General features: G+C 36.7%; 1 protein-coding gene across 5 annotated transcripts in view; it reads left to right on the forward strand.

The window, feature by feature from the left end:
- Positions 1–2,308: 2,308 nt before the first annotated feature.
- LOC116173492 (band 7 protein AGAP004871) overlaps positions 2,309–21,566 on the forward strand; it is a 113,641-nt gene continuing 94,383 nt past the window's right edge. For 3 of the 5 annotated variants that reach the window (XM_031490994.1, XM_031490991.1, XM_031490993.1), the window contains exon 1: positions 2,309–2,460. In XM_031490994.1, coding sequence (XP_031346854.1) covers positions 2,388–2,460 — 73 coding nt within the window. In that variant the 5' untranslated portion in view covers positions 2,309–2,387. Of the gene's footprint in view, positions 2,461–11,332; positions 11,435–19,327; positions 19,423–21,566 lie in introns of those variants that run through there. The other 2 variants (XM_031490995.1, XM_031490992.1) reach the window with 2 other exon arrangements.

Below are 21,566 nucleotides of genomic sequence, written 5' to 3' on the forward strand. Positions count from 1 at the left end.
CATCTTTGTTTTTGAAATATCTGAGTTTTTGTTTTTACGAAAATGATAGATAAATTCGTTCTCTTTAAAAATGTGAAAAATTTTTTGTAGCTTATTATGCGAAATTGAAAGAAAATGCAATTTTAAAATGTAAGATGGCAGTTACGCCCTCTGTTGGTCAATTTTAGAACTTGAAAATATTTTCCAGCGATTCTTCATGACCGATTTACCCAATAATAATAATTTACCAAGGAACAGTCTTATTGGGGCACCCGGTACGGTTAAATTAGTTGCGATCTTCATATACTTTTACTCATAAATTTACCCATCTTGTCAAAATGAAAGAAGTTATTTTTCTACATATTGTTTTCTTATTCTGTAACTTTTAGAAGTATCCAATTGGTTTCAGTGCCGTTTCACTTCAAAACTTGGCGAATTACTTAGAACTCGCTGAACTGTACAGAAAGTAGGAAACACACCACTTCAGATGGCAAATTCGTTAATACAGTTGGGGAATATGCGCGTACTCAGAACAAATTATAGAATGGAAAATATGCTGTGCGCTTGGTATTGGATTATTGGTAAAGCGGAAAAAATAATACCTTGACACAAACAATTTATTAATCAATACGTAACGACACGGCGCAAGACAAAGAAATACGTATATATGTTTAATTGATTTATCATTCTCCTAAAGGTCAAATACATTAATGTTTTACTTTTATTGAATTGCCTGTCGATGACTTGTTTAACATTTAACTCTCAGTTTCCAGCCCACGTTCTCTTAAAATTATGAAGGCAAATTAAACTTAATCTAATCTTGAACATTTGTTTTAATGAGAAAAGTCATTGTAGAGATCATTTTAAAGAAGCAAAATAGCTTGTACATTATAAGTTACGTGCAGCTCTTTAATTAATAATTATAATTTTTAATTCATGATATATTTTAATTAGATTTTGGTGGTTTTTAAGAGTTGAATTTCTGTAGAGTTGATTGTTGATTTATTGTCTTTTCAAGGCAATAGTTCCTGAATGAATTTGTCGCGTGCGAAAGTTGGCTGCGCCAGTCTAGCGGGAGATAAGATAATTAATGGGTTATACGTGTCCTTTTCTGTGGAGTTAGATCCGCTTCGCGACGCAGTATGGGAACTGATCAATCAGGGTTTTAAAATGACGTGGTTTCTGGTTAATGGCTTGGGATTGGTAAGGGTGAGACGAATTTTATTCTGTGTAAATTTGCTGCAAAACCTACGTCATAAGTCCAACTGGTGCAAACTTGCCGGGTCAGTTTATAAAATTATGAAAAGAGCAAGTTTTTTATTGATCGAACCGTCACTCTAAACCCTAATTTACGCACACCGAAAAAGTGCATTTGTGCCTTTACAATTTTTCAATAGTTCTAAATAACAATTCGCACGTATACCCATTTTACGAACAGTTTATGACATGGAATTTATTTCACGATAATTTCTTCTGAACTAGGTCCCAGAACACCCGGTTAATTCAGCTGCTAACTAGCCTTTTTTTTCTCCATATTCCTGTTGAGTTAAATATTCCTTTCATAATATTTCATGCACGACGCATTTTAATTCCATCCACAATACTTGCGTACTAATGGTTTCTCGCGGTTTTTCGAATTAACTACCGATGGACGGTTTGGTGCTACGCTTTCTCCGATTTGAACTCAACCGAGGCTCAAAACACGAATTGACTCGACCTGAGCTCTATGACGGCCCAGAACGAATTAATTAATTTGCTCTATCTTAGAGCCAACAGGTCCCCTCTACACATTCAGTCAAATTGGCAGCTTCCCAACGTTCTTCAAAATAATAATAAAATGTTTAAGTTCAACGAAGATTTAAATTATAAATCTAAAAAAATTTTACACTTAACGAGCACGGCGTATATTGTTATACCGCAACAATTAGTTGGGGGAAAACTAGAAACAGCACTAATTACTCAGCCTGAGGAATTTTGGGAAGTTTCCAATGTAAAAGTACACGCCCTTAGTTCAATGCCTTTACAACAACGTAGTTGGTTTATAGACTGAGAAATAAATAGAGTGGACATCAGTTATTATCGTGATCAATAACAATGTCATGCGACTCATTATTATTATTAGCTACAGTAATAAATTATACAACGGTAGCATTGTGTACACAGGTACTATGACATATCGTTGCTAAGTGAACTTTTTTTTTACAAAATCTGAATTAAGAGCCTTAGTCGAAAAGCAATAATGAACGAGTAATCAAATTAAGGGTTGCAACGCTAACTACATTAGCAGCGCTCGTACTTTTGAACAGTTTACAGTTGCGGCGTAGACATAGAGTCTCGTTAACCCCTTTCTGTTAATTGTGGCAGTTTGCGCGAGTGAGTGTTGGCACATGTAAAACGGTGGCGGACCTATGGCAGATTTTAATAAGTCGGAAGTTAACCAGAAGTCATCAGCGACGTCAACCATTACAATGTACCGAAGCGGTAATTATTATACCATTGTTTACTTACGCAAAATTTCACTTCACCCTCTGAAAGCTGTTCAAAACCGAAATCCTCTCGCTGAATAAGATCGCGTTTAAATATTCATCAAAATTTGTTTATTTTAAAATCCGAAACAACTCACCGAACCCATTTTTAGAGAGAATAATGACTTCTATAATGAAAGGGCGGAGCGCACTTTGCGTAATAGCTTCATAAATTACACATACGTTACTTTACAAGCTACAATTCCTATGGTAATATGGAATCATTACTAAGGTCCCCAATCAGTAACATAGGATTCCTAACATGAACTCTCTACATGTACAGGGGTCCTAGATCCAGTGGAAGTGCATAGGTAATTTTGTTATTATTGGAGATAAAGATTACGTTTGCTGTGCAGTTTTGTGTACTGGTTAAAATTCCATTTCAACAATTCATTCTTAGAATGACACGATAACCCGTGTACAATTGTGTTTTGGAATATCAGCGCTTTCTTTACACTGTACACTTTACACTTTACGCTTTACACTTTACACTTCACACTTTACGCTTTACGCTTTACGCTTTACGCTTTACGCTTTACACTTTACACTTTACACTTTACACTTTACATTTTACACTTTACACTTCACACTTTATGGCTTTTGAATTTGTGCTCCGCTGTGAGCCTTTTACCTTTGGAAATGGAAATTGTTTCCTGTATTTGCATACCTCGGCAATACTTTGTTAAAATTTTTATCAAAGGATAAAAGGAGGGAAAATAACACCACAATATGAATCTATTTATTAATGAAAGTATTCCTATGCTCTTAATTGCCCTGAGAAAGACACAACTTTGTGAGAAAATGCATAAATGATAAACAATCGTTCATCCTCCAAATAACTTTGATCATCTATCTATCTAAAAGTGCAAAAGTGTCCTTGTGTGTCCGCTCTCTCTACGTAGATCGGAATTTTCTCTTTGTAAGTTATCCCTGCTGATTTCTTTCTACGACGTGTTACTAATGCATAGTTGCCGTACAATGAAATTCTCTCTAGGCGTCGGTCGCGTGGAAACGACGTACGGTTGATCCGCGGTTTTCCGAGTGATCTAATCCCTTCGTCAACCGGAAATCCCTTCTACAGTTGTGTGCTAAATATACCAATTAATGTTCCCTTCGGAAAGTAATCGGATGACTGCTAAATCCTTTTGGAACACAATGTAGATCTTGCGCACACTGACGCAAGTTCAAATGCCGCGGTGGGTCGTTGCCGCTTTCTTAATGCGTGCCATGCAAATTTACCAGTTGTAAGATAAGGACGGAAAATGCCGAATGGATAGTAAGACCTTGCTTATAAATAGAGACCCGAGTTTTCGGACTGGAACGAACTTCCCTCTCGTTCAGAGTTTAATCACTAAACAACTCAAAGGCATCTGCCCATCTAGCTCAATTAAACACAGGTACGAGTACTAACAAAATTTTAAGAAATGGTTATAATTTTTCCAGAGCACTATGAAAAATCTCGATAAGACTTAATTTTATTAATCCGAGAAAGCCCAACAACCTTGATCAACTCCACAATTCCAATGAATTATATTACAAACGTTTATTTAAATACCTGGCGTAACCCTGGGTATCAACAGAAAAATTTAGCAAGAGAACTCTTATTTGGGTCCTAATTTGGGCTCGATCAAAGAAAACATAGAACGTTTAAAGATGCAACAAATTTATTAGACAAAATCAATCAATAAGCTGAAAGAAAGAGAGGCACTCAAGGCCAGAGTACACACACCACGCAATAAGCGATCGATTGAAGCAATTAATTTTAATTACCTTAAAGTGTTAATAATCCAAAATGTCCAGTCGTAACTGCGATTTCAACAAACAAAACTCACGTACACATAAACCAACTGATGGAACTTCTGGAGCTTGGCTTCTTTACTTGCACTTAAATTTCGATTTAGACAACACTGGGTTCTTTGTACTTACATACAGGGTGACAATTTGAAAACTTACCACCCCCCATATCTTAGTAAATAAACGAGATATTTAAAAAAATCAAAATCCGTTTCGGTAATTCGGAGGGGGAATCACAATGACATAGTTGGCGACGCACCCCCCCACACCCCCTGCGCCCTAGCCACCCCAACTTTTAAATCTTAAACAGTGACACTCCATGTGTGATACGTCGTTGGAAAGCTCTGAAAAAATGCTTTCCAACCATACCAAATAGCATTACATTTAGGTTAGTAATTATCGTGCAAATCAAAAAATAAACATGGAAAATCGTATTTAACTTGAACTTCCAAAGCCGACTCGACAGCAACTCATTTTTGATCGCCAGTTATAATCTATTCTCAAACTCTTGTCGAACCTTTCCAATGTTGGTTTTGCAATATTTCGACATTCTTGAATTATTCTCTGTCTTAGTTCGTCTATGTTCGCCGGTTGCGTTTTAAATACGACAGATTTCAAATGTATCATATTAGTTTATTTTTTGATTTGCACGATAATTATTAACCTAAATGTAATGCTATTTGGTATGGCTGGAAAGCATTTTTTCAGAGCTTTCCAACGACGTATCACACATGGGGGGGGTCACTATTTAAGATTTAAAAGTTGGGGTGGCTGGGGCGCAGGGGGTTGGAGGGGGTTGGAGGGGGTGCGTCGCCAACTATGTCATTGTGATTCATTTTCATTTACTAAGATATGGGGGGTGGTAAGTTTTCACATTGTCACCCTGTATGTAAAATTGACTCTTTGATGGTGGAAAAACTCCCTTTAACTGGCACTGGGAAAGGCATCACATAAATAAGCGATAAACGCACGATATAGCAACGACCGTAGATAACATGAGATAAACATCACCAAAGCATTTCGGGCAATTAAAAAAGGCACTGAATGTGATTAAATCAATTAGTAAAACGTTAAGGCTTTCGAAATAAATAATCAATGCGATCACCAAAGTGCTTATAGATATTAATTTGAACTTGCCCATTTAAGGCTTGGGTTTCGTCGTAAATATACAAACTCAATTTGAAGAAGTTCGGGTGATCAGAGTTACTCAAGGTGTTATTGGTTAAATTAACGATTAAGTTTTTATGTAGGTATGTGCTATTTATGAGGCGCAAAAAGTATTTGACATTTAAATATTATCTTTCTAGCTTTAGTCAAAGTAATAACGGTAAGAGCTGTTTATTCCAATTTTATTTGTGGAAACATAATAATTTATACAAAGAATTTCAAGCAATATACTGCTGTGTAACACAAAAGCACAAAATGCGGAAAATGTAGCGCAAAATTTCAGAGCGACTATTTATTAAAATAAATGAGCTGTCGCCCCTCTGTTCGTCACTGAAAATGACTTCAAAAGGTCATAATAACTAGATTTTAAAACAAGATTTAATTGGTTTATTTTCACAATCACCTTCTAAATTTATTATTTTACAAATAACTCGGCTTGCCCAAATTAACAAAAATTATAAATCCATATCCAAATTTGTAAAAGGTCATAAATATTACCCTCTAATATTCCCCAACCTAATACTCACTGTAAGAGATCTTCCTACTGTCGGTTACGTTGGTTAATAATTTGCAGCACAAAGCGATTTCTGGTCGACTTTATTACACTCACAAGCTTCAAAATAATACACTTATAATTTCAATAATTCTAATGCCGTAAAATAGTCCGAAACCTCTATGCTGCCAAAAAGGAGAATGTCTGAGAATCTCCTTTTCTTCTTACGTCCTTATATCAAATATAACCTCGCGTAATCGTTAACAATTTACATAAACATTTTTTTTTAAATGCATGAGATGCATCTTTAAAAGAAAATGTTATCAATTAACTGATAATACACTTGCCCGACTCTGGAAACGGCTTTAATCCGACGAGATGTACTCCTCCAAAGGGCACAAGAATTATTTCCTACGTAATACCATTTTAAAAAATGGTCCTTCGAGCCGGATCATTTTTAATGTGAAATACTTTTTGATCGCACATTAAAAGAGTGAGGATGGTAATGCGATCCTATTGCACGGTGCATCCAGAATAATTTTAAAATGGGGAGTGCAACAACGGGACCCCACAGGACCGACTCTATTTGCTACTGTCAATGGTTTTTTCTGTTTTTCCACTGTAATCAGCTGTATCTATTAAAATAACGAAGCAATAGTGCCGACTTAAGTTTGAAAGCCCTGTATTTACAAAAAAAAATCTTATTTACAACTTTGAAATCATACACTCGGCTTGTCCAAATTACATGAAACTCTAAATGTACTGGGTTTGTAAACACGTGTGAAAGTTTAAATGCAAACACCTTAAATCTAGAATTATAACGACAATAAAAAAAACAATGTTACTTACTTTTACATACTAAACTTATATGTTCTTTTAAAATGTCGAATTTTACCTGTACAACGCTAACACTTTAAATAGTCATAAAATACAGGGTGTTTTTTGGGAGCTTTAGTGAAACGTTTCTGGAAAAGTAAAATAGGTAAGTTTTTGAAAATTTGTACCTACGTAGGAGTTACTCTGAAGGCCGAATCGATGTAAAACATTTTCAAAATGGTCGCACTTCCCGGAAACACCGGAAGTAAATAGTAACTTCGTTATTTTAAATGGCAGCCCCTTTTTTTAAGTGCACTAAAAGAAAGCCCTATTCATTTTCTATTCACTGATAAAAATGGGTTGCCATGACTACAACCGTTTTCAAGTAATCAATTATCAAGGTACGATCTGCATCCGCCATTTTTTTTTCTTAAAGTCAAAATAACTTAAAAACCATAAATGGCAGATATAAACATGTGGGCATCAAAAGAACTGAAATTTCACGTAGAATCCAAAAAAGTAATAAAAAAATAGGGGTCCCGTTTAAAATAACGAAGTTACTATCTACTTCCGGTGTTTCCGGAAATTTTTAAAATATTTTACATCGATTCGGCTTTCAGTTCGGCTCCCAAGTACAAATTTTCAAAAACCTACCTATTTTACTTTCCCAGAAACGCTTAACTAAAGCTCACAAACAAACACCCTGTATAGGTTAAGGTTGCAAAAAGGTGTTAACCACCCCTTAAAAATGAACTTCTTGCTATAAAATTAAAATTTCGCGAGGATACCTGGCACTACCACCTTACCTCACGTTTCTCTCGTTGTCACCTTCGCCTCCTTATTGCTTCACAATTTGGTACAGTCAAAATGGTGTACAAATTCCCTTGACTTCGGTAAAATTGCAACACAAATTATTATTCATTTTATTTTGAAAAGTCTCCATTTTAACATATTCAAAATTTCCATTAATCCCTGTCTAGGAAATCAGTCAAAATCCAATATGGCGGCTGAATTTTGTATTTTTCATTTAAATATTTATAACTTTGTTGTTTCAATGAAATTTGCCAAAAATGGTTAAAATACAAAAATAAAAGTATAAAAAATAACCACTGATTTTTTTCAAAATGGCGACCAATTGTCACTTTTGATAATATCTTTGCAGCTGCTTCTACGATAAGAATAAGGACTTCATCTGTTGAACGTTCACTTCTAGAAGTAATAATATTTTCACCAAAGTGTTCAATTAACTTGCTCATAGGCTGACACAACAGATTCTTCCAAAATCCAAAATCTCATATCGTTAGCTTTTCCTCGTCATTACTGAAGCCACTAACCTCACTTACCTAAGCGTTACACAAGCCGCGTACTATGCGTTCTAAAAACATCGTTTCCCGTGACTGACCTTGTAGAAACCGGATAGACACCCACTTAGTCTTATAGTATATTCAAAAAGAAAAAGAAAAATTCCTGCTCGTAGTCAGAAAAATATTAAATATCGAAATAAACGTCTACAACCAATAACGGAGCTATAATTGTTACATCATTCTCATCAAAAATATCTATTAATTGTAAGAGATGTTTGTTGGCAACAGCGCGTTTGTATGATTTTATATAAAGGTGACAACACTGTTTTCTAAATGTTATGAAGTTAGGCATGTAGATAAGTTCAGTCGAATGAAAATGAGATGGCGTCTATGACATCGTTTGTTTTAATAAAGTAGGTAGTTTTGTGAGTGTTTGTTAGAGGAGAGATAACATAATTACAATTTTGCCATATCGAAAGCAAAAACCTTAGCACACGGAGTATCGACGGCACTAAAAATCTTACCTTTGAACCACAGTCCTTTCGAACTCAGAAGGGTACTGAAATCACAAGCACAAAAACAAAAGAGATGACTATAGTGACAGCATGGCATAAAATTATGCGTGACTAACTTAAAGTTTGATTCAACCTGGATACTCGAATACTAAAAACTATCATAATTAACACTCAACAAAAACCACTAATCCACATGACGATAAAAAAGGCAAAAGCGAAATTTTGATTTGAAAATTAATTGTCGATACAAGACAGCAATAACAAATGTAACGGAATTTCAACAAACTAATTTATAATTGAAAAGTAACTAAGAATCTCGGTACAAACAACCAAATTAAATTAAAAGATTTGAAACTTAATGCAGGTAGTATTAATGAATTCGTCGTAACGACCAAAATTTATGTACATAAGATCGAAGGTGTCGATGTAGTACTCATAAGTTATATCGTAAGCAATCCAACAGGTAGCGGTAATCTCCAAAAGGCAATTGCAGGTAAATATGATAATATAATAATTTCTGTATGGAACAACTACGTAACTGGAAAACTGTTAAGGTGGCGGATCAGGTAATTTTCAATGTATCCCTTAAAACGGTAATGCCGAAATTCTGGTCAAAGTAAAGAAATTGCGTGTTAAGTTTTACAAAGCAAGAACTACGATCGCAACAACAATTAATGTTCTACATGTTCGGCTTTGTGCAAGTGAAGGCTAAGGATGATCAAAGGATTGGGAAAAATTAAATACAGAAAGATACTTTGCGTGACCTCTAGTGGCAGAATAAGAAACTACGAAATGAACAACAATTTAAACTACATCTAATTCACAGGAAAAGTTACGGATGCCGTAAAAAGTATCGAAATGGCTTTAACCGGCAAACATTTTGTTTTTAAAGCTGAATAAAAGAAACCTTACAACAAACAAGATGACCGATAACAATTTAAATTCCGAACCACTTTACGCGACTCTCTCGTGGTTCAAACCCGAATTAGGCTTAAACTCATTCACTACCGAATGCGTCTCATGGCTTTAACCTCTCAAAATACCCACAAAATGGTGCCAAGTAATCTTAACCACGAATTAATCCGATTCGTTTAGTTCAACGTATTACGCGAGCGCTAATGTCATCAATCAATATTCCGCGACCGTTGTACATTTACTCAGGGACTCGCAGTGAGATCATTCACCTTAAACCTGAACAGTGTTGAGCACGTACACCTCATTATTATCTCTCCCACATTCGACAGACTGATGCCAGTAACTTGCTTAAGCCATTAATCAGTCAACGACGCATATATACTCAATCGTCAATGTTATCTAGAACCCTCAGACTTATCAAAATGTTGGAAGGATCAACTTTCTAATGGAAACTAAATACCCAATACATCAAGCAGCGCAAACCTAGCGAAATTTAACTTTAAACCCTACAAACATTGGAAAAAATAAATGCCATTTAAAGGCTCCCGTTACGTATAAGCATTTAAAACTGTGATAGAAACTCCAATATCTTCGAACCTAATCCAGCGTAACGGCACGCCAAGAGTAAAGAAAGTCTCCTCACTTTTCTTCACAGCCTCCTGCTATAAACAAACGTTCGTGCGAACTACTGCCACTTTCTTTTTAAAAACCGTTTTGTAAACCCACAGATATGTTCAAATTATATACACGAAAATAAAACCTAACAAATAATTTCTAAAATACAAAAATCTGTACAAAAAACACCATTATCAGTTTACAATGTCTTATCAAATCAAATAAAAGCAATAATTTCGCATTTTCATCGTATAATGACCCACTTCGGGAATGAGATTTGAGAGTCTGATTTTTTACAGGTCAGCTGGTTGTGTGGTCTGAACACCCCCAGGTGCACTCCTAAACCATAAATTGAAAGTTACTAAAGGCGCATAAGAGAAGCAATAAAATTCCAGCTATGGTTAAATGTAACTAGCACTGATAAAAAGGTTGCATTCGATTCACGAGTGGCGAACGTAAAGGGGAGAAGTTTCGACTTTATCTGCCTTTGGAAAGTACTGATATGGAAGAGTTGTAACAAAATAAAACAACGTTTTCGAGAGTTTCTGGAGATCTAAATACGTTCATTTAAATAAAGCACATTATTCACGTTTGGAGAAATAAAATAAATGTGAAAAAAACTTTAATTAAAAGGCGAATCGAACACGGAACTGAGCAAGCCGTCTCTAATTAAAAAAAACAGTTCATGCAAATGAAATGGAAAAATCTCCGAACAATCCCAAACCCGCTCATGGCGTTTCGAAACATGTTTATCACATACTGCAATTATCGATTCAGTTTACTCGGTTCTCCACAAGAACCCGATCGTTCTGACTGCAAAAAGTTGCGTATGGTTTGTCATGTGCCAGAATCTTTATCGGCGTTATTAGAGCACGCGTTGTGCTAAAAGTTAAGAATCTTCGTCGGCGTCAATCAAATCTCGAGAGAAGTTTCGAAATCGAATTGACCCCGTTCATTAAAAAAAGCTCGCCGCAATCCCAACCCGAACACGCGCACGCGTAGGCCTTATCTTATTACGTAAAAAGTTCCGCCAGGTACTAACTGTCTAATTAAGCTCATTACGTCCCTAATTGGATATCAATTATTAAAAATTTTCAGTTAATAATTATGCACACAGCAATTTCACTGGCACTTGTCTCCGACGAACTCGGACGAACCGCTACGAAGGCGGGTGGGAGCTTTCGCACAACTTGCGAATAAAACCCTACACGGGTTTTCTATAGTATTTGTCCCGATATTGAATACGGGGGATGCGCTAGTCCTCGGTTGGCGGCGAGCTTTTTTGTTTTGCATGAGAAAACATGACCGAAGGTTAGTAGTGTGACGCATGATTTATGTTTTATGTAGCGAGCGTAATTACTTCGCCCACCTACAATTTGACGATTTACTCATTTTTTCACATCGTTAATATCAAAATGTCCACCTTAATTATAGGTTTCGTTTTTCTGTTTAGAGAATTTTGGGTTTTCTTTTATTAATTAGGCAATTCTTAGACGCGATCGGTTAATAATTAAAGTGGTTCGTTACAAGTAGGTACTAATTTGTAGTGGCGGGAATTGTTTCCGTTGGGTAGCAGGGTTGCATTGAAAAGGGTGCATGAAAATGTTTAGTAGAGTTTATGTGCGTTTGCTTTTATTTCTTAAGGCGCATTTGGGGTCATCTGAAATTGTGAGGGTGAAAGTTCCCCCGAATATCGATCTCACCATTGTCATGTACCTACCTAATTTCGTGGTACAGTGCATAGTATACTATTACACAACTTGACTGCACTCAAACACTAGGTATGACGTCATTTCGTGGCAACGCCTACAATGGTGTCAAATAATTACGTTACTCAAGTGAGCCGGGGGTTGCAATAAAAAATTTTAGATTTCAACAACATTCTACAGTGGCATTCATATTTTACATAATGCAACCTGGGTACCTACTGACGTAATCTTCCATTCGAAATCTCGACCCTTACGAGTAGGTTGTAGTGTTGTACATCGTAGGAACAATCCTACACAAAATAATATAAACTAAAAGCTTGAATGACATTTTAATTCACCTTTACTACCCCGCGATGACGTCATTCTTACACTCCTGTACGTTCTATTTGTGCAAGGAGCGGTGTTCCCTCCTATTATGAAGGAATGAATCGCAATTAAGAGAGTAATGGTTAGGGGGATAGATAACACTTTATATAATTTCCTCGAGTCCGTTATGAATTCTAAAAAGCCATCTTTTTCTTGATACCTAAACTCGATTAAATTGTGTATAGGTATAATCCACTTTTTGATGTACAGTTACTGCAGATGTGAACCTTAATACAATGGATAGCAAAAGCAACTCTCAGTTAACTACCTTATTAGACACAACAAAAGAGACTCATAAATGTGGATTACTTTAAACGAGTAGCAGTAACTTTCAATGACAAAATGCCTTTTTTAAAACAACAGAGTGGAATAATTTGTAAAAATACAGGGGTTGAAAACCCTTGATCGTGCCAAATAAAACTAACTTTCTACTGCAATGGTGAATATTTTACCGACGGCTAGCTCCAGAAGAAAAGGTCTGAAAATCAGAAACTTGGCACTCTTGTTTTAAGCTGATTAAATGCAGACAATTAATCCAAATTTACAGTGAAATAATTGAGTATATTGACAAGAAAAATCGATCCAAGTTGCACTTACATTTTCGAAGAATACGAGAAGTACTGAAAATATGATTCGTATACCTTGTTCGCGGTTTAATTTCTAACTTACCCCTAGCCTATTCAACCCTCAATAACAATGATACACAAAGCAAGAAATTGAATGGGTTGAAATAGAAGTTGAAATAAATGAGTCTTACTCAAAATCAAAATTAAAATTCAAAAGTAATTTACAAAAGGGGACTATGGAAATATATTCCTGCAGGAATAACGGGAGTTATAATTTTTTTAAGTGACTATCACAAAAAACATTTATAATTCGGACCTCTGATAATCAAATAACATTCAAACGTTAAGCTCGCGGAGAAACAACGAAATAAAATATTTTACCTTTGAGTCGACCTGGCCACGACCGTCTGAATTTAGAAGGGTGCTGTCTGCCAATAATCAGCAATCATCTGCTGCGTACTAATATTCGGTTATTTCAGTCCATTAACCAAGGCTCAAATGAGAAATGTGTTTTTGCGGTGAACGCTTTCCGCGCGAAAACCAGCTCCCCCCTCCTATTCCGTCCCTACTTTTCCAATTTCACAAAAACCGTTTGCAAAATGGCGCTAATAGGTTAAGGTGGCCATCTTTAATCATCAACAAATTGAATACGCTATCACTCGCATATAAAACTCAGCAATCGGAGCCCACCATATTTCAAAATTACTGAGTTTGCGGTTCTCACGTTGCTCCATGACATCACTATTAGTAATTCTGATTCAACTGTTTCGAACACATAAAAGACATTAAGATTGTGTTCTCTTCCGTCAGACTGACGCCGATCCAGTAACCACAGACTCGAAATTAAAACCAACTTAACCGCAATTAGACCATAGAGTGATTACATTATTGAATTCAGAATAAAAAGGGCTTTAAAAATGTGATATAGGAACATCACCGGTTCTTTAATTTGAGCTCAACCAAGGCTCAAACGAAAAATGAACGTGTTTTTTTCGGTGAAGGCTTCCCGCGTGAAAAACAGACCCCCCCTCCTATTATGTCCCTACTTTTCCAATTTTACAAAAACCGTCTACAAAATGGCGCTAATAGGTTAATGCGGCCATCTTTAATCATCAACAAATTGGCTACGCAATCCCGCGCATATAAAAACCAGCAATCGGAGCCCACCATATTTCAAAATCACTAAGTTCGCGATTCGCACGTTACTCCATGACATCACTATGAGTAATTCCGTTTCAACTGTTTCGAACACGTAAAAGAGATTAAGATTGTGTTCTCGCCCGTCAGACTGACGCTGATTCAGTAGCCATAGACTAAGACCGAGTAAACCGCAATTAAACCATAGAGTGCTATACATAATTGAATTCAGAATAAAAAGGGCTTTAAAAATATTATGATATCGAAACATAAAGGTCGCATTTAAAGAATTCGCAAAATCGAAAAATCCGATGTTATCAAAATATTTCAAAAACCACAAATTTTTCAAGGATTCCTAAATCTTCTACAGCCCTCCAAAAATCAATATTTGCTTCATTGAAACATTCAGTGTCCAAAATCGTGCTACTAGAAGTGGCGACTTTCTATATTTACTAATTTAATAACCCATCATGGACAATGAAAAAAATACGGAATATGCGCTTTACAAACCAGTCGAAATCATAAATTGTATATTTTATACAGAAAAATTTTTCCATCTTATGAGTTGATATACGAATATTTTATACAGTAGAAAATTCCTTTTAAAAGTTTCAAATCGGCTAAAAAAAATAGACTGAATATTTAAAGAATGTTTCTATTTACGGTTTAAAGGCCAAAATTCCAGCCCGTCAAAATCCTTACTGGAAATGTTCTGATTGAATACAAATAGAAAATAACACCTTACCTTAGTTATACAGGGACTAAAACTACCCTTTGAGTCGTCCAACCTTGCAATACTGGTTTCACCTCCGTCTCGTAGAATGCAACAGGGTGGTTGATGCTGAAGTCGCGCTCGAAGGTTTCTTTGATTTCGAAATCCAAAGTGATACTGGATGCTACTTTATGTAAACGTAACGGTTAATTTTATTAAAACGTATTATCTGCCTTTATGGCAGATGATTAATGTTGACGTCACTTAACTGAACAGGTCTATTACTTAATAACCATTGAATTTACTTGATATTTCGCGCTTTACACTATTATTATTATTTCCAATGAAAGTCTCTCTTTGTAATTTACGTAACATGCACTAAAAATGCCTTGGAGCTCTCTCTCCATCGCTCTCTTAATCTCTACTCTTCCCAATTTTATAGACACACCTTCAAAATGGTGGTTAATCGGTTTTAGCGGTCATCTTTACTCGTTCAACCAATAAACTTTGTCCCCCTTAACCAATCGCACGTTTGAAGAGCAATTGTTGGAAGCCTCCGATGTAAAAAAATCTTGAGTAATCAGTTCCCATGCAGTGTCGCGAAACGCATCCAACTCATTAGAAACAGACACGTATAACCTATTAATTCTGGCTAATCTGCCGCCAGACCGGCGCGACCAACTTTCTTGTGCAATTAGTCGGCTCGTACCGTATCGGGAAATCATCGACTTAAAAAACAATAGGGGGTAAGATTTATAAACCTGCAATTACAGTAGTAAAACTCTCCAATGAAATTGTCACGAATACCTTGGAATTAATGACGTAGAATTTGCAGCAAATTTATCGAGCACCTCAATTTCACACACAATAAACTTCGTCTACGTTTACCAATTCCGCGTATAGATAATTCATTATCCAGAAACCACGGCAGCTTGAAACCCTGAGTAAACTTCCCGTACTGCGTCACAAAGCGGACACATTAATCCTCTTATCTCCCGACAGACTGGTGCGATCAACTATCTAGCGCTATTAATTCGTTCAGTGCCGTATCCCGAAGCAATTAGCCTTTTGGAGAAACCTGCCCTATAGTGGATCACTCAATCCGTAAACCAAATCCTAAATTAATTCAATTCTTAGCCCTTAATTTGGGAAAACCACTCTTAAAACCATTCCAACCGCCAAACTCTTATTAAAATCACACCTACACCCATGTGTACTAATTACTCACAAATTTTGCTACACAGACGCCTCGCTGTAGAAGTAAACGTATGTCCCATAAGCGTATCTTCAGTTACTTTCCTTAGCGAGACGAATAATTCGTGGATATTCCATGGAGCGCCTGCGTTATTTCTATATACACCTCAAAAGTCCGAACTCCTACTTCTTTTTTCGTTGATGTCGCACTCTGCTATTTCGCGTACCAAGTCGTATCGTACCGATGTGTTTATATTTTCACATTCTATACGCTGGATTGCTGTTGTCATATATCCGCCAATATTGAACGAAGTGGCGAGGGAAAATCTAGTACCTAATAAAATTCGAAAAAACCAAATGCTACTTTGATTTTATTTACTAATTTGACCTTGTTAACTTAACATTCCGTTATTGAGTCGTGTCCCGCCTGTGTGGCCACTTCTTTATCTTACTTAACCCCTTTCATAAACGATAATAGTTACTACCCCAACTTTAAACACCAAATTCGTAATGTCTTCACTATTGTATATTAGCGTCCAATGCAAAAATAGAAAAATAAAATACTGACACATTTTGACAATATGAAAATCCCGATTATTTAACACTTTCCTTTACTATTTAAATAAGTAGAGTTTAATTTTTTACCCTTAAAGGCACGGTAATCAGTTGAAATACAAATACAAGAAAATGCGATTACCTTATTACACAAAATAATACTATCCTTCTGTCTTTACAGGAGGTCGGTTTAATGAATTTTTTGACCGCGACCACGACAAAATTCAGTCATGGTCTAACGCGCAATCCTTTTTTCTCGTTACAGTTCGAAAGTTAGCTCTCTCGCGACTTAACGTTCTGCCGTTTTTCCGGCCGCATATTCGTAAATATCAGGCTCGTTGTCCCTTTGGAAAACTCGCTAGCATTTTTGTACAACTTTGCTTTTAAAAAAAATGGAAAAGACAGCATTAAACCTGCAAATAACCTAACTCCACTAAATTGAGGTACGCATTTTTCCGAAATAGTTATGGGGAAGGGTCAATTTACGCATGCATGTAAACGCGAATCCCGTTTATAAATATGCGTCCCGGCCCAACGTGTAATAAACCATAATACCTCGCGATTACCCGCGTAATGCCCCACGACTATCTCCCTTGCACGCCTCCTGACTCTCTTCAACTTCAACAAAATACAACCCAAAATTAATAACAAAATCTTATATACAAGGACAACACAAAGCTACCCCCAGTTTCTCAAAAATGTAATGTAACTTTTCTTTTTATGCTAATTCCTCATTCCTACTCGTCCAGTTCTTTTTCCTTTCTCGTCATCCTTCGTTTCTCCTTTTCACTTCTACATCTCACTCTACCACTTTCTCTTCCTCTCTATCTGTTTAACTTCTTCACTCTCCCATTTATTATTGACTTCATCCTCTTCAATTCATGCTCTTCCTCCTTATCTATAGCTTGTTCTATGCTCTGTACCACACTGACTATCCCCTCCACCTACTTCTCCCCGTAGATCATATTCTTTCCGCCGTTTATTCTCCTCCAGATCTTCACCACACGACTTTTGCTCCTTATGCCTCACTTTATCCTGTCCTTCTGCGAATTAACCCCTTATCCTGTCCAATTCCCTCTTATCTTCCTCCTCGTCCTCGTTCCTTTGGGTTTGCTTTTTTTCTAAATGCGGTTGTTTAATGTTGTCTTCAAATATTCTCTTTCTCGTCTTTCATTGTCTTGAATTCTGACTGAGACAACCGTTATTTTATATTCACATCAAAGTGACTACACGTAATAATAACGAAGACGTGATTCGACGGTCTTAAAAGAACTACTGGCCATTTTATACTGGATTCAAAATAGACATGACATTTCCCAGCCTGTTTGGGAATTTATTCAAAACCCTCATAACGAGTTTGCATACAAATGACGAAGACGTTCTCATACACCCTCGCGTATTGGCAAAAGCAGGCGGAACAGCCTGCTTCGCTAAAAATAATCGCTACATTTTTCCTGTTTTTGTAAAGTAATCGCCGGTTCATTTCAGTTGGAAAAAGAAATTCGCAGAGTTGAGTTAACAAAATATTAAAGCGCGAGAAAAACGACAGTGTTTCGATTTATCGACTGCCATCTGAGCTTTCTAAACGACTGAAAAGTTTGTATATCTGCATAAAGCTTTTTAAGTGATTGAAAAAGGATCCATTTGTACATATCAAACTTTTTAAAGTGGGGAGGATTTTTCTGTAGTAATTCAATAAACATCGTAAAAACCCTAATTAATATCTTGAGCGTTTTTCTTACCAAAGAACTAAATAGGAAAATGTGTTTGGAAAGTAGATCAAGCTTTCAGTGGTAATGGAACTCACTCGATTGGAACTGTGCTATTCGACACTATCTCAATGACAATATTTCTTCCGGATGTATATCTAAACCGAACACTTTATTTGTTTGTTAGCAGATTAAACAAAACTGAGGCACCTCGGTAACATCCAGTACTGTGGTCATGGTCGTCTACTATAATCTTATGTGCCTCAGCCTGGCCTCGGCTGATCACGTTTTAACTACAAGGTCTCGCCACTTGTCTTCACTAAGTTCAACGTTTTTGTGTCATAAATGCCTTCACTTACCAAAGTTTGATTGATGATGGATTTGTTCAGTAAAACAGATTTCCAGTCTTTTCACAAATAACTTTAATTAACGAAATGTATGTTTAAATTTCTAACGATCTTAGTCAAGACTGATTCGTTTTACCCACAAACAAGGAAGTTACTAAAAGCGAAACTTATGTTAATTGGAGATACTTATATGAGATACATTTCCACAACAGTATCGTTTTAACATTCAACGCACTATGTAGCTATTGGAAATTACACAACTCTCAGAGCTCATTAATCAATCCTATAGGGGATGTTACAAATACGTGTACATTATAATATGTAACATGATCCATACGCTGTATGAAAGTGAATGGATTTGAAATGTCTCTGCCAGCACACACTTCTTCCTTCATCCTTTCCCTATTAAGCAAGTGTTGAAATTAGAATAACACTAATATCGATGAGAAACCTTCGGCTCTTGAAAGACATTAAATATTAAGGTTCAACGCAAGTGTAGATGACGTGAAATGTATTGCCTGCCATTGACAAGCATGTAACTTAGATCAGCTGCCAAACTATTAATCAGAAGTCCCAGTAGCTATTAATAATTCGCATTTGACAGTTGGTGTAAGTAAAGCTGTAAACTCTCAATCAACCCAAAGCAAGTGGAAGGGGAGTTCGCTGCAGCTCGTGCTATCATTTAATCCATTTTCGTCTGGTTTTCGTAATTAATAAAGCCACTTATGCGATTTTATCCATGACTATTCTGGTTCTGCCAAGATACAGTATTCAAATAGAAGATACTGAAACTTATTATAAAAATGTTTACTTCACGTACTATTACGTACAATATTGCATTTTATAAATTATTTTTGTTAGTGTGAACTTATTAGGTCACTACTTTTGAACTTTCTCTTACAGTCCAGTTAGAACTGTGAAATTAAGCGCAATGGAAAGTGACACCAACGACAATATTACACTCAATGACCTCGAACTCCAATCCATTACCTTGTTGGAATGTGGTATGTACATCAGGCTTGACTGGCAAAACGCTTTTAATAAACTACAACTCATGAAATCTGAGTCCTTTACAATATTTGCAACATAATAGCTTCGCTTTATTAACTATTTATTTATTGTTACCTAGTAGTAGTGTATGGTTTTGTAGTCGAGTTCGAATTAAGGCCGGGTTCGTATATGGCGTGTGTGTCTTCATGAGCCGATTTGGATGAAATTTTGGTCGAGTCAACCCTGTCTTTATAAGGGCTGTTCATTTTAATTTAATTAATTTTTTTATTTTTTTATTTATTTATTTGCCTTTATTTTTGAGTGGGCGGGGTTTCAGCCAAGGCTGCTCTACCAACCCAACCCACTATAGATTTACAAATATCCATGCCCGAACCCGGATTCGAACCAGGGACCCTTAGCACCACAGTCCACAGTCCAGTTTCAACTGAACTGCGCCACACGGGCCGGCATGGTGTATTTAAAGCATACAAATGAAAAAAGTATAAATTGTGCACAACTCTTGTGCAGATAAAGCGCCTTTTTTAACCGAAATAGCTTTTGCTTTGACATCACCAATAGATATATTTTTTGCAGACGTCTCAATTGTCCTTTGTGAGTACCCTCTTCCGACAATCCGTTCTTGAGGTATAAGGGAATGCACCCTATGACGATAAGAGGTCGAGGAGGAGGGCTATGGTTGGTAGAAATTAATTCATTTCGCTGAGACCTTTCATTACAGTACCATGAAGGTTAAAACTAGTTCCACTCCTGCCCCCCCCCTCCCACTCCACCCTGAACTTTGCTAAGAGGATAGAAAGAAGGGCAGTAGTTAGTAGAAAACGATTCCTTTCGTTGAGACCTTTAATTAGAATACAATGAGAGATACCATTAATTTTTAACCCCTCCCCTCCTCTCCACCCCTCAAGCCCCGTCGCTCACTGATCTCGAAAAAAAGGCGCACGGGAAAGTTATAGTTTGTACAAACCAATTAATTTCAATGAGACCTTTCATTAGAATACCATGAAGGGTAGAACATGTCCCCCCTCCCACAATTTTCAAAAGTTTAACTTGGCACCACTAAAGGCATGCGTATGCAAAATCTGAGACTAATTGGTTGTCGTATGTAAAAGTTAAGCACGTTTTACTTTCAAAAATAGCATCTCAGGAAATAATTCCTGGGGGGGGGGGGCTTTTAGACAACGATGGCCGCCTGGCACACCTTCAAAGTATAGGCTACCTACTGCAAGAAATTCCAGGACTCTAGGACCATTCCCCTAGAAGTAGTTCGAAACGGCAGAAGTGGGTTCGGACGGACGGGCGGACGGACGGACAAAACGCAAACAATAGCACATTTTTTTTAATTATAAAAAAATGGGCTAAAACAAGGAATACCGAGATCAAAACAATTATAATAAAGTGCGAATTTCGTTCCCGTTCTCCCTTTTTCCACTTCCCGTGGGAACATCGGGAAGTCTCTTTCGGAGTATACCTACGTTTTAAAAAACCTACGTTCTCTATTTGACTGTAAACGTAAAAATCCTGTTTTTTCCTGTTCCCGTTCCCGTTGGAAATTCGGGGAGTGTTGACTCAGAAACCTTCACGGGCATACGTAATTGATACGCTAGACCGTGTCTCACCTGAAGTCGGCAGCTTGGATTCCTCCATAGCCGCAGCAGAACTCGCTATGGCGCCATCTATTAATAATATTGTGATTTCAAATGACGGAAAAAGAGAAAAATGGTTTTTTACGTCTTTCCGTAAAATTTTTTTGAAATTATCTTTTATAAAACGTTGTTCTGATTTTTGCAGCCTTTTAACCGAACATTCTGAATGGGAAACAGTTTACTTTTGTAAGTACGTCTTATTTCTTTTTGGTTTAATGTTACCGTACCGTACCGTACTGTTTCGAGATTTGCTGGAATACTTAAACTGTAATTGTCATTGCATTTACTGGCGTCATCTGTCGGCGGGATTTTTCGCGCAAGCAGCTGGGCGGATTCTTTTGTATTTCCAATTTTCTCTTCCGAGCATCATTCTAAGGCTAGGCGCGAATTAAGACAATACGTATAGCGCGTGCAGGGCCGGATTTAACATTTCAATGAAAGTAAGTGAACTTTGTATTCAGATTGTGGAAATTTTAGGGCTTCTCCCGCAATTT

Source organism: Photinus pyralis, unplaced genomic scaffold, assembly GCF_008802855.1.
Source record: "Photinus pyralis isolate 1611_PpyrPB1 unplaced genomic scaffold, Ppyr1.3 Ppyr1.4_LG6, whole genome shotgun sequence".
NCBI classification, from domain to species: Eukaryota; Metazoa; Arthropoda; class Insecta; order Coleoptera; family Lampyridae; genus Photinus; species Photinus pyralis.